General features: G+C 34.7%; 1 protein-coding gene across 3 annotated transcripts in view; it reads left to right on the top strand.

The window, feature by feature from the left end:
* The window catches only part of Enpp3 (ectonucleotide pyrophosphatase/phosphodiesterase 3), an 87823-nt gene that overhangs the window by 40676 nt on the left and 34203 nt on the right, over window positions 1–12944 (top strand). For all 3 annotated transcript variants that reach the window (XM_078019120.1, XM_078019121.1, XM_078019122.1), the window contains 6 exons: window positions 5007–5086; window positions 7204–7323; window positions 7859–7968; window positions 9636–9701; window positions 10441–10513; window positions 12378–12486. In XM_078019120.1, coding sequence (XP_077875246.1) covers window positions 5007–5086; window positions 7204–7323; window positions 7859–7968; window positions 9636–9701; window positions 10441–10513; window positions 12378–12486 — 558 coding nt within the window. The remainder of the gene's footprint in view (window positions 1–5006; window positions 5087–7203; window positions 7324–7858; window positions 7969–9635; window positions 9702–10440; window positions 10514–12377; window positions 12487–12944) is intronic.

The following is a 12944-nucleotide window of genomic DNA, read 5'->3' as shown; positions in this document are numbered from 1 at the left end:
AAAATGACTTATCTACTACCTTTACAATAATATAGCATCTGCGTTTGTCTATATATTTGACTTTAGCACTGTATTTTATACTTTCTTATGTTTTGATGTGTAGTTGAAACTTCGTTTCAAGTTGAAGAACTCCTACTTCTGCAAGTTCTAGTGGTGATAAACTCCCACAGCTTTTATTTGTATAGAAAAGTATCAGCATCCACCCTCTCTTGCTTTTATTTCTGTCTGTCATTTTTGGAAGATCTGTTTTGCTGGAGAGAACATTCTTACTTGACAGTTTTTAAATTTTTTTTCTCTCAGTACTTTGACTATTGTATTCCACTCCCTTCTGATTTATAGTTTCTGCTGAAAATTTTGCTGATAGTCTTGTAGAGTTTCCCTCATATTTTGGAGTCACCTTTCTCTTGCTGTTTTCAAAATTCTTTTTTTGTCTTTTGAGAATTTGGTTATTAATGCATTGATGTGGACTTCCTAAAGTTCATCTCTTTGGAGATCCTTTAGATTTACTAATCCTGCATGTTCATTATCTTCTCATATTCAGAAGCTTTTGGCCATTATTTATTTGAATACACTCTGATTTTTTTTTCTGTTTCTCTTTTCCTTTAAAAAATTCCATACTGCATATGTTGGCCTACTTGATGGTGTCCCACAAGTGTCTTAATCTTTTTCTTCTTCTTCTTCTTCTCTTCCTCCTAAAATTTTAATTTTGCTCTTCTGTATGAATATTTCCCAAAGACATGTCTTTGAGTTTGGAGTTGTTTCTTCTTCTTTATCTAGTCTGCAGTTAAACTCCTCTATTTCATTTTTAAGTGTAGTTATTATAGTCTTCTGCTCCCTGTTTTCCATTTGGTACTTTTCAATATTGTTTGTCTCTTAGAAATTCTTGAAATTCTCATTTTGTGCATACATGTTCTTCTCATCTCAATGAGCACTTTTATTATAGTTATTTTGAATTGTCTGTTAGGTAAATCATACTTCTCTGCTTCCTTGGGTTCAATTTTTATGATTAATTTTTTTCCTTTGTTTTGAATATATTTCTTTGTTTCTTTTTTTCCTTTATATTCTGTGTTTTGGGTCTATACATTAGACACCAATCTTAATAGACTGGCTTTGTGTGAAAGAAACCCTCATCAATCAATCTGGTCAGAGATTCTGGAAGTTCCTCAAAACTTTATGCTAGTTTAATCTTCTTTCTTTGTTCTTAGGTCTACCCCCACCCCCTAATCTGGTGTATAGAATATGCCAAGTCCTCTTAGTGTTTTGAGATAAGCAAGACTGAAACTAGCTCCTCAGGCTAGTTTAGACACTCTTTAAACACTCTTTCTGTTCCCAGGAATAATTTGAAATATTTAAACACTCTTTCTGTTCCCAGGAATAATTTGAAATATTAGGGGTTTTGTCTGTTTTCTCAGTGATGAGCCAGGGGGAGAGGATATGATTACTACCATGTTAGATCAAATCATTGTCTTTGTGGTAACGAGCTCCCAGATTCTTTACCTATGCCGGGTCCTCTTAGTGCTATAAGACTGATAAGACAGAGGGCAGGCCTTTGGGAACCCTCTGGAAAACTAGGGCAATGGACATGTGGTCTAATTCTTTTCCTCCTCAGGGAAAAGCTAGAAGTTATAGTTTATTACTTACTCACTCTGAGCTAAATCAGAAGAAGGAGCTACAGCAAATGTCTGCATGCTAGTTTAAACCTCCTCTTTATTCACTGTATCTATCCCCCAGGGCCCTACAGTATGGTCCCACCCACTCTTCAAAAAAGTGAGATATAAGCTAGTCCCTTTGATAGCACTTGGAAAGTTGGATAGTAAACATCTAGTTCAGTTCTTTCCCTCTTGGGGAGAAACTGGGGTTGTTACCAGATAGTATGACAGTACCTTGGGATTCCCTCCAAATTGTATAAGACCTACTAAGGGTGGGGATTATGAAAAAAATATGTTTCCACTTCTGCTACTAGTTTTGATATGGCTGGTTTCACACTTTGTTGGTATGCAGGAGACTCTGAAGTAGTTTCTGGGTTTTTCACAAAGGGAATTGATCCATATATCGCTATTAAATGGTTATGTCTGTGGTGGGAAGAAGACCTCAAAGCTTCCTATTCTGCCATATTACTGATTTCATTTCTGTCTCCCTTCTATCTTTTATCATCTGTGTGCCAAGGGTTTGGATGCAGACATGCAACTACTGGGAAGATCAGAGGTTCTGCAGAACTTATTGATTTGAGTGCTGGAAATGACACAGGTCAACCATATGGCTAGTATTTTCAGAAGAAAATGTGTAAAATGAAAAGTACCTATTTTGACCTATGAATATTGCTGAGCTATTTTCTATATTTTCCATTTGTAAGAATACCTTAATCAATAACACTTTGTAAAAAAACACATTGTAGTTTTGATCTGCACATTCTTTGGCTACTTCATCTATTCATCCATTTAGTCTTCTGTTCCTTCTTGTAGTATGTAACTATTGTAAGCCTAGTTACATATGTGTGTCCTATTTATATTTTCAGGTTATTTTTGTTCAGTATTTTCTTTTTTAAAAAACGATTTTGTAACTGGATATGATGATGCATATTTGTTATTCCAGTTACTTGGGAGGCTGAGGCAGGAGTATCACAAGTTCAAGGTCAGCCTGGACAACTTAGTGAGATACTCTGTCAAAATTGAATAAAAAGAGTAGGGGATACAACTCAAAAGCAGAGCTCGCCAAACAAGGGCTAGTGTTTAATCCCCAGTACTCCTCATATGTATGCATGTACACACACACACACACACACAAATGGTTTTCTAGAAGTAAATTGTGTATATGGTATACATTTCAAAGCAATATTAAAGTATATATAGTGAAAACAAATACCTTTTTTCCTGATCATCTTCTTTTTTCTTCTTCAGAAACAACTACTCATTGGTTTATTTCACATCTTTCCAATAGTATTCTATTTGATCATAAATTTGATTATTAAGTTTTGGAAGAAACAGTTTTGGAAGACCATGTTTCTTATGGACTGTTGTGCAGTAGCCTGATTCAAATGCAAAATAGTAACCTGGGTCTATAGGTAGTCAGAAGATGTGTCCTGTTTAGAACATTATAACCAGAACAGTGTCATGTGTACGCTGTACTTACAGCTTAGTTTACATTTTACTTTATACACTATGGCTTAGTTTATGTGTTATTTTGTACCCTAGGGCATTAAAGAATTTGAGTTTGCTACCCAAGGAAATAAAAAAAAACTGACTTTGTATCTTGGTTCATTCTATAACTTTTTCAGCCACTTAAATTCTTCAATTATGCAAGAGGATTAGCTCCCTTTATATTTTCTTATCATACGACTTTTCAACAATATTAAATGTGTCTTCTCCTAACTGGAGACATGAATTATTTATTGATGTTGTTGATGAAAAGAGAAAAATAAAGTTTGTTTTAATTTTAAATCATGCCTTATAAATCAAGTTTCAGAGCCACTTTCAAACTCGGGTATATCAGAATCATCTGGCGTGACTATTAAAAATGTAAACTTTTTGAACTCTCTTTTCTCCGTCTCCCTGTTTCCTATCAAATGGTCCTATGTAGTGAACTTTATAGGGACTAGATTCTGAAGGAAGAAATTCCTGGATTGTATTGGAAATACTGAACAGAGGCTGGGAAGGAGACCAACCACATGCCTGTTGGGGAAAACATTCATTGTTTCCTGCTGCAAGTTTGTTACTTTTTGCCCAACAATTTTACTTTTTTTAAAACCTAAATAGAGTCTATAACTGGGAAGCTTTCCTTTAGAATTAGAGGCAGTGGGATTTGGGTATGGAAAATTTCTTGGGCTTTATTGCTGCAAAGGAAATAGCAGTGTGCTCCAGTAGCTCTGACCTCCTTAAACAAGGTTACTGCACAGATTGAAAATAACAGAACAATGAAAGCAAAATTAATGCCATATTTTGTGAACAACAGAGTACAGGAAACTTTACAGATCAAATGGGAACTGAATTGAAAATAATAAGCAGTAAAGTTAGCTCATTTTGCAAACATTACTATGTGACATGGGCTTATATAATTGTACATGTCAAATCCCTCTTTAGTTACCTAGACAGTTGTGTTGATTTTTATTATGTTGGAGACTTTACATATAGGAATTATCAGCTGAGAAACCATGATATGTAGAGATTCTTACTGTAATGACCAGAGTCAGAAAGAAAAAGCAAATTAAGTGTATAATTTAGATTACCTTTAGCTCAGGGATCAGCAATCCAAACAGGCCAAATCCTGCTTGCTCTGCTTGATTTCATATTGCCTGTCATATGCTAAGAGTTGTTCTGCATTTTAAATTTTTTTAAAATAAAAGAATATCTTGTAATATAAAAATTATATGAAAATAAGTTTCCAATTTCCACCAATAAAATTTTATTAGAACGTAGTCATGCTCATTTAGTTTGTGTATTGCCTATGAGTGCTTTGGTGGCTTCATGGCAGAGATGAGCTTTTCCAACAGAAACCATATGTATTATCTGGCTCTTCACAGAAAAATTTTATTGGCCTTGGTTTACCTCATTCCTTCCCTAAAAACTGACATTCTTTGGAATGGAAGAAGTGTAGAGGTCAGGATTTCAACCTATTTCCCTATTCGATCCACTCTTTAGTTTACTGGGAAAACCTTCATGTTCAGGCTATTTTTTGTTTGTTTAATGGTTTAGTTTACTGGGAAAACCTTCATGTTCAGGCTATTTTTGTTTGTTTAATGGTGCTGGGGATTGAACCCCTGACCTTGTGCATGCTAGGCAAGCACTCTACAACTGAGCTACATCCCTGGCGCTTTTTGTTTTATTTTGACATAGGTCTCACTAAGTTGACCACACTATCCACAAATTAGTGATTTTCCTGCCTCAGCTTCCCTGAGTAGCTGTGATGACAGGCATGTGCCACTGTGCCCAGATCATGTTCACAGTTTTAATTATTCAAGATATTTCTAAGGAAGAGACAACTTTCTAATTTCTCACTGTACTTTGTTGCAGAAACATGTGGAATTCATTCAAAATACATGAGAGCTGTATATCCCACCAAAACATTCCCAAATCATTATACCATTGTCACGGTAAGTGCTTTGCCCAGTGGGAAACCACTTTTCCTATCTTTGCCACAAATAGGAAACCAACCATGTCAGACAATGTGATTGGGCAAGAACTGTCCAATTCCAGGCCACATACTTCACAAGTACATGCAGTGATAGTTTATGGCTAATTCAGCTGGGGAGGCATGGTTCAACAGGAGGCTGTAGTGTGCTGTGAGACATTAACTACGAGTGAATGTCCTTACATTTGGTTTATTCACCTTTGTGTGAGGCCAGAATAACCTTGTGAAATACCTTTCTCCTCTGGCCTTTTTATTGCCCTTTATTTAACTGAAGATCTACTGAGAATGGTAGGTTATATGTGCTTCTTATCAGTTATTTTCCTGTTTAAAATGTGCCCCAGTCATAGTACTGAAGTGTCATCTGATGTTCCTATAGCAAGTAGGACTCAACATGCCTTACGGAGAAGATCATGGGTTAGGTAAACTTCATCACCACTGTGATGTGGAAATGTTGTTTTCATTAGTCTTTTTATGATGTCTAACTTAATAAAGACTTATGTTTCATGAATGAACTCATACTGATTCTTTAGATAAACAACATCTCTTTAGATAAAACAACTAAAAGGAGTAAATTTTCCTTAATACATGAAAAGATGTAACTGAAATGATTCAAATGAACTCAAAGAAAAATTAACATTTATAGATTTAGAACACATCTTATGAGTCCTCTGCTTCAGCCTTTATTACCAAAGGATATTTGTGTCTTTATTATTTTGCATAATTTTTTTTATTACTATGGAATGATAACTATGACTGATTAAAATTTTAAATGATTGTATGTTTGGATGTATATAGCCTCATTGTTTGCAGATTTTGTGTTTGCAAATTCATCTGCTTTCTAAAATTTATTTGTAACCCCTGATCCACAATGTAGTGCATTTTTGGTCATTTGTGAATATGCCCAGGAGCCATGTGAGTTGCCTGATGCACATGTTCCCAGCTGAGGCATACAAAGCAGCATGCCTGTCCTCTTGTTTTAGTTCTCATGATGTCAACAGTCATGTTTCTCATGTTTGTGCTTCTTATTGGTGATTTTGTCATTTAAAATGGCCCCCAATCATAGTGCTGAAGTGCCACCTATTGTTCCTATAGCAAGTAGGCCTTGACATGCCTTACAGATAAAATCATGCGTTAGGTAAACTTCATTCAGGCATGGGTACAGTGAGCTAAAAATATATATTAAATAGGTATCATTTTTCAGAAACACAGAAGGTAATATGATGATCAATACACAAAAATGTCATGCCAGAAGTCTTCAGAAATTTAACCTTATGTTTTCTCTTGGAAGCAATGGTTCAGTATTTGGTAATTCAGTGTTCATCACAACGTTAGAGAATATAACTACCTTGAATAATAAGAATTGACAATATACGCATACACACATAAATATAAATACATAATACATATAATACACACATATATATATATGAATAAAAGATTATATACAAGCTATTAATTTATATGATATCTATGTCATATAAATAGTGATGTTCTGAATGGATAACCCTAGAATCTGTCTAAAAGTAGTTATGATTATAGGAGATATAATAGGTATTCAATGAAAATGTGTAGAGTAATTTAATGACTATATATAATTTGAATGAATGATTGGATTGATAGAGGAATGGATGAATGGAAAAGAGGATAGACAGAAACTGGGCAGACTCTTTCTAAAACACTGATAACCAGCTTTAATCTCATTTAGTCAAATATTTGGTAATATTTGGTAATTGAAAGCTGCTATCTAGTAAATTTCTTATGACTGTTGCTAATATAAACAGTGGATAATTATTATTATATTATGGGAAACTTTGTTGATGAATAGTTACTAACACCATCAATGCAAAACATCTACCTAATGTCCTTTGTTTGCTACTGTATACCATGGCAGAACTAGAAGCAAAAAAACTGTCTATATCTGGCTAGCTAACCTCGTATTTGAGTTCAGATCCAGGTATTTTATATTGAAAGGTACTTGACATCCTTCCTAGATATGAGTTATAGATCTTACAGTTTTTAACTTAAATATGCATTTGACTTTAATAATAATTTTTTGTCACTCTTTTAATTACATTTTAGGGCTTGTATCCAGAATCACATGGTATCATTGACAATAATATGTACGATGTATATCTCAACAAGAATTTTTCACTTTCTTCAAAGGAGAAAAATAACCCCGCCTGGTGGAAGGGGCAACCAGTATGTAGCATTCTATTCATGGCATCCAGAGTACCCCCCATTATACCTATGTGATAATGGATCAATCTTGTTCCATTTTTAGTTTTAAATTATCCATCTTGACTCTAAGGGCTGGGTTCTGAAGGTGTTTCACCACTATTTATTATTATTATTTGAAAAATTTCAACATTTGTTATTGTTCACTCTTATGTTAAAACTTGAGTTTTCTATTATAAATATATCCATCTAGAAATTACTTAGAAAAATTATCTGATTTTTTCCTCATAATATTTTCCAATTGTTTTAAAGGGAAAGAAGAATCTTATAATTTCATCAGTTTGGAAAAAAAAAAAGAACTTGTTCCTACTGTTTTACCACATGTTTTAATTTTTGAGACAGATACTTTAATATTTATATATTTTAGCCTCTGCAAAGACAAGTTTTAATTATTATAAGTTTTGCAGCTGAAATTGTTGTTTCCAATAAATTGTACCATTTCAGTGCCAACTAATTATCCTATTGATGTTCACTTATTCTCGGTTTTCTCTTTTTATAGATATGGCTGACAGCAATGTACCAAGGTTTAAAAGCTGCTGCCTACTACTGGCCAGGATCAGATGTGGCTATTAATGGCTCCTTTCCTACAATATATAAGGATTACAACGGGTATTAAAGCACTTTCAGATAAGGGCCCATCTAAGCAGGAATGATTAGGATTTTTTTTGTGTGTGTGTCTTTTCGTTGTTGTTGTTGTTAATGGCTAGGGATTGAACCCAGGTCCGTGTGTATGCTAAGCACATCACATGTTCTACACTGAGCTCGTCCACCCCAGCCCCTTTTTGTCTTAATCTTGATGGGAATTCTATTTTTCTGGTTGTTTGGGTCAAATACCTTGGAGTCATTAGTTCTTCTCTCTCATCTATCATTCTGTCAGAAATGCTTTGGGTTGTAATTCACAATTGTTTAAGTTGTTTTTTTCACAGCTGTGATCAAAAGACCTGACAAGAACAATTGGAGGAGGAAAAATTTATTTGGGGGCTTCATGTATAGATAGCTGACTTTATTCCTTAGGGCTCAAGGTGATGGAAGGAAAGCAGCTGGGAGCATGGCCCTTGGCTACCATGAAGCAGAGAGGGCCAGCTTCACTCAACAAGGACAAATAAAAAACCCAAAGGCATGCCTCCAGTGATCCACCTCCTTCAATCATACTCTACCTGTCTACAGTTACCTCCAAGTTAATACTATCAGGGCATTAATACACTGACTAGGCTAAACCTTTTATAACCCAATCATGTTATCTCTAAACTTTCTTGCATTGTCTCACACATGAGCTTTTGGAGAATACCTAATCTAAACTATAACAAAGATGAATATAGTCTCAGAATCTCCAGTATTACCATTCTGGTTTGAGCTATATTCTACAATTGCCTCTTTATATATTTCTCTACTTCTTCCCCATTGTAATTTATTCTTATTTAACCAGCCAAAAAGTTAATTATGGTCCTCCTTTGCATGAAAAATTTCAGTGGCTCCCTGGATCAGTCAGAGTAAAAGCCTTTAAGACTCTCTGTGAGATGACAACCACCATCCTCAGACCAGCTGTCTGACTACTGCCCCCAATGCTCACTCAGACTTCCTCAGTGGATCTCAGCACACCAAGCTTACTTCCACTGTAAGGCCTTTGCACCAGCTCTTCCCCCTGCCTGAGATGACTTCTTTCCTGGATTCACATGCCTACGCTCTCACTTTTTTTCAATGGTTCTAAAAAATTCTCAATATTGTCTTACTTCAAACACACCCAGATTTAGAATTCTAAATCACTCTCAGCCCAGTTTCTCAGGATCCCTTACTCTGCTGTAGTTTTTCTTTTTTCTAAAGCATTTTTTACCCCAAAATGTATTATGGAATTTGCATATTAACTATATTGTTTGTTTCTTGTCTTCCTCTGTGGTAATATAATCTTTGGTCTACTCAACTGATAAATTTTGTTTCAAATGAACAAATAGTGTCTGGCAATAGATGCTCAATATGTATAAATATATAACTGAATAAAAATTAATAAACTGAGTGTTTAGTTGGGAAAAAATGAAGGAGAGAAGGACAAGGAAGAAACAAAGCATTGTACATTTACTATACAGTGCTGTAAGTGTATTATATATAAATATTGAAACTAGTGACCCTTTGGGTATACTGAATACCTTTCAATATTTTGATCATATAGGATCACAAAATAGATATCTGAAGATATTAACCTATCATTCTGAGGAGGAATAGAACGGAATTATTCTTGATTCTATTAATTTTTTAAAATTATATTTATTCTTTTTTTTCAGTACGATCTCATATGGAGAGAGAGTCTCTACTTTATTAAAATGGCTGGACCTACCCAAAGCTGAAAGGTAATACCTAGTATCAGAGAAGTACTGGCATAATGGGATACATTTGGGCCAGAAATGGAATTCTTTCTTTATCCTTACTGACCATTTTTGAAAATACTTGCTATTGCCTTTTAATGGGCATTTTTCAAGAGTTATTTCTGAGGTCTGGTGCTCTTGAAGACATGGTTGACAATGACTATTAATGCAGAAATAGAGCAGTGCAAGAGAAAAGAGGCAAATATCACAAAGGAAGATGTGGGAGATGTGGAAAGATGTGGGAAGATGTGGGGCAGAGCTGAAACTGGATCTGACACTCACCTCTGAGGACAGACCCCAGGAATCAGGTGCTTGAACAGCCTGATAACAGGCTGGAGTCAGAGTCTTCTGAAAGGGAATTGGAAGTAAACAGCACACCAGAAACCAGACATCCAAAAAAGGGCTTGGTGTAGTAGAAGAGAAAGCCAGCAAAAAGTCAGAAACCAGGAAGTATAAAGGGCTTGGGCATACCCAGAGACGTCCTAACTGTAAGAACAAGACAGATTTTCACAGCTGAGGCAGACCAATGCTTATATCCTGGCAGGTCTTATTTACTTCCTGTTAGGAAACAAATTCCAGTTGGGGCCAAGTGCCAATATGGGCCTGAATAAGGAGAAGGCCAGAGAGAAAAAGAGTGGCCAGCATTTTCAAGATCTACAAAACCCCAGATTTTGCTGCAGGTTTATTCCAAATTTTTAATGTCTGTTTCAATTTTTACCCGTAGACCCAATTTTTATACCATATATGTGGAAGAGCCTGATTCTGCGGGACATGACGAGGGGCCCGTCAGTGGCAAAGTAAGTTTTTATTTTTAAAACAAATGGAAAACATCTAACCCTACCCAACAAATTTTTTTTAAGTATCCTCTCATTTCTACTGTACATAAATATATCTGATAAATACATGAGCAGTTCCAAAATAAATGAAAGTCTAAAAAGATCTCTGCTTTTTTAACTACAAAACAATTTAAATTCTAGAAAGGACAACTGACTAATTAACCACATCTTGATCTTTTAATAAACACTGAAGACTTCAGTGTCACTCTTTTATTTCATAAAATGAAAGTATCAGGGTTAGATACTGCATGAGCCAATTCGGCATGCTAATGTGGCCCAACTCTAGCTAAGTCACTTGCAAGTTCTCTGTGGTATATCCAGCTGTCTACTCATACATGGTTGCATTCATAAGTTCCTTATAATTAGACAATATTATTGCCTTGGGCACATTCATCGTCCTCCTGGGCCCCTATTTATCATTGGAAGAAACTCTAATATTAGTTTCTTCATTAGTTAGAACATTCTGCTATGATTCTCCATACAAATATAGTCCTTAAATACTGCTTTCAGCAAAAAATAAGTCATTTTCTGTCATGAACTCCACCAAAGCATTTAATGTCTTGGACATAGTGCAAAGCTGCAAAAAAATCCCGTGAGTATGATGGCATTTCCCTATCGCATGGAAACTCATTTAAGAATTGTCCTCAATTGGAATTCAGGCATATGTATTCTGGCTGCATGCCTTTGCTATTTATCAGAGAATTTTTTTTCCTTCCTTCCTAATACAAAGTATCTGTCTGGCTTGTAAAATTTATTCTAAAAAAAGAATAAGAAGGAATAGGAAGAAGTAGAAGGGAGGGGGAGAAGCAGGGGGGAGTGGGAGGGAGAGAAGGAGGAGTAGAGGAAAAATGGACAATTATTGTTATTATAGTATTATGAGAAATTAAACATGTTCCCCAATCCAATGCTGTTACACTTTCTCATTTACTGAAAAAATTACTGAAAAGTTTATATCAGCAAAATTTACTTAAAATTTTAGGTCAGTGCAATGTAGTGTGTGTGTGTGTGTGTGTGTGTAGAAAAATCTAATAAGACAAAGAATATAAACAATAAAATATAATGAACTTCAAGTGATATATTTTCTTTTAGTTTTCTGTGCATGTGTGTTTACTAAGAAATACTAAATATATTAAAGGACAAAATCAGGATTATATAATATGTATGGGTGTGTATACAGTTTGTTTTTCACTATTGTGAGTATTTTCCTATGTTTTTGTTCTTTTAAAAATGTTTTGTAAGGGCTATAGAGTATGTGTTCTAAAGCATTGCCATAATTTATTTTCCCCAGAATTCAAATTACAAATCAACAATGTGATGACTATCTCTGCATATAATCTCCATGTGTACCCTAAGTTTTTACTAGGACAAATGCCCAAAAGTAGAATTATTAAATTCCAGAGTATGCTCATTTTCAACTCTCTTTACCCATTGTCACATGATCTTCCAAAATGAATATAGCCCTTTGCTTATCTTAGACGCATCTGGGATCCCCCTTTCTACTATTAGCAATTCTTATGAAAACATTGACAGTTGAAAGTGTTTATTTGACATTCAACATTACTTCATGTATTTATTGGCTTGTATAGCATTTTCCTTTATGGGAAATACAGCTCAATCCTTTGTTTATAGATATTTATGGAATTGGTATTTGGTAAATGTGGCAGCATGGGTGCTGGCCTCTGAGGTTCTATTTCAAAAACCCACTATTTTAGAGAAAAAGAATGCATTTAATTTTTACTTGATTAAATAATTATTTGGGTAATTAAAACAATTCACGAAGACTATCTTAATTCTGTTTTTTGTTTGTTTGTTTGTTTGTTTTTAGTTACTTAAAGCCTTACAGTTAGTGGATAGTACCTTTGGATTGTTGATGGAGGGCCTAAAACAGCGGAATTTACACAATTGTGTGAACATAATCATTTTGGCTGACCATGGTATGCTTCTTTTTTAAATCATATTTCAACATTGATTATAGTTTGTCATTTTAGGGATCGTACAAAAATAATAATGATAATTTAAAATCTGCATTTCTACACCTAGAAGCTCTTGAAGAAGAAAAGAATGAATTTTCTGGTAGATTATGAAGAAAAGAGGACTCAATTAAAATTTCTAATTTATTTATTTAACATTACTCAAAATCTTTCCACTTTTTTTTTCTGTAAAATGGAGTTGAAAGTACTTAATAGGGATGTGGTTGGGTTGTTATTCAATCTGAAAAGAACTTTTTGCAACTTTTTTCAGCTAGTAATTCCATGTAGGTTGGCTGCAATTTATTATATTGGCAAGTTCTGCCACTCTTTCTTCTTTAATTTGTATGTTTAACTTAGAATTTTGTCTGTAAAGTCCTGTCCCCTCACATTTCTCTGCTCGAGGTTAATTCTTGAGTTTGGTA

The sequence above is a fragment of the Ictidomys tridecemlineatus genome, chromosome 8 (genome assembly GCF_052094955.1).
Source record: "Ictidomys tridecemlineatus isolate mIctTri1 chromosome 8, mIctTri1.hap1, whole genome shotgun sequence".
Lineage (NCBI taxonomy): Eukaryota > Metazoa > Chordata > Mammalia > Rodentia > Sciuridae > Ictidomys > Ictidomys tridecemlineatus.
The sequence above is the reverse complement of the archived record's forward strand: the minus strand, read 5'-3'. Positions and strand labels throughout refer to the sequence as shown.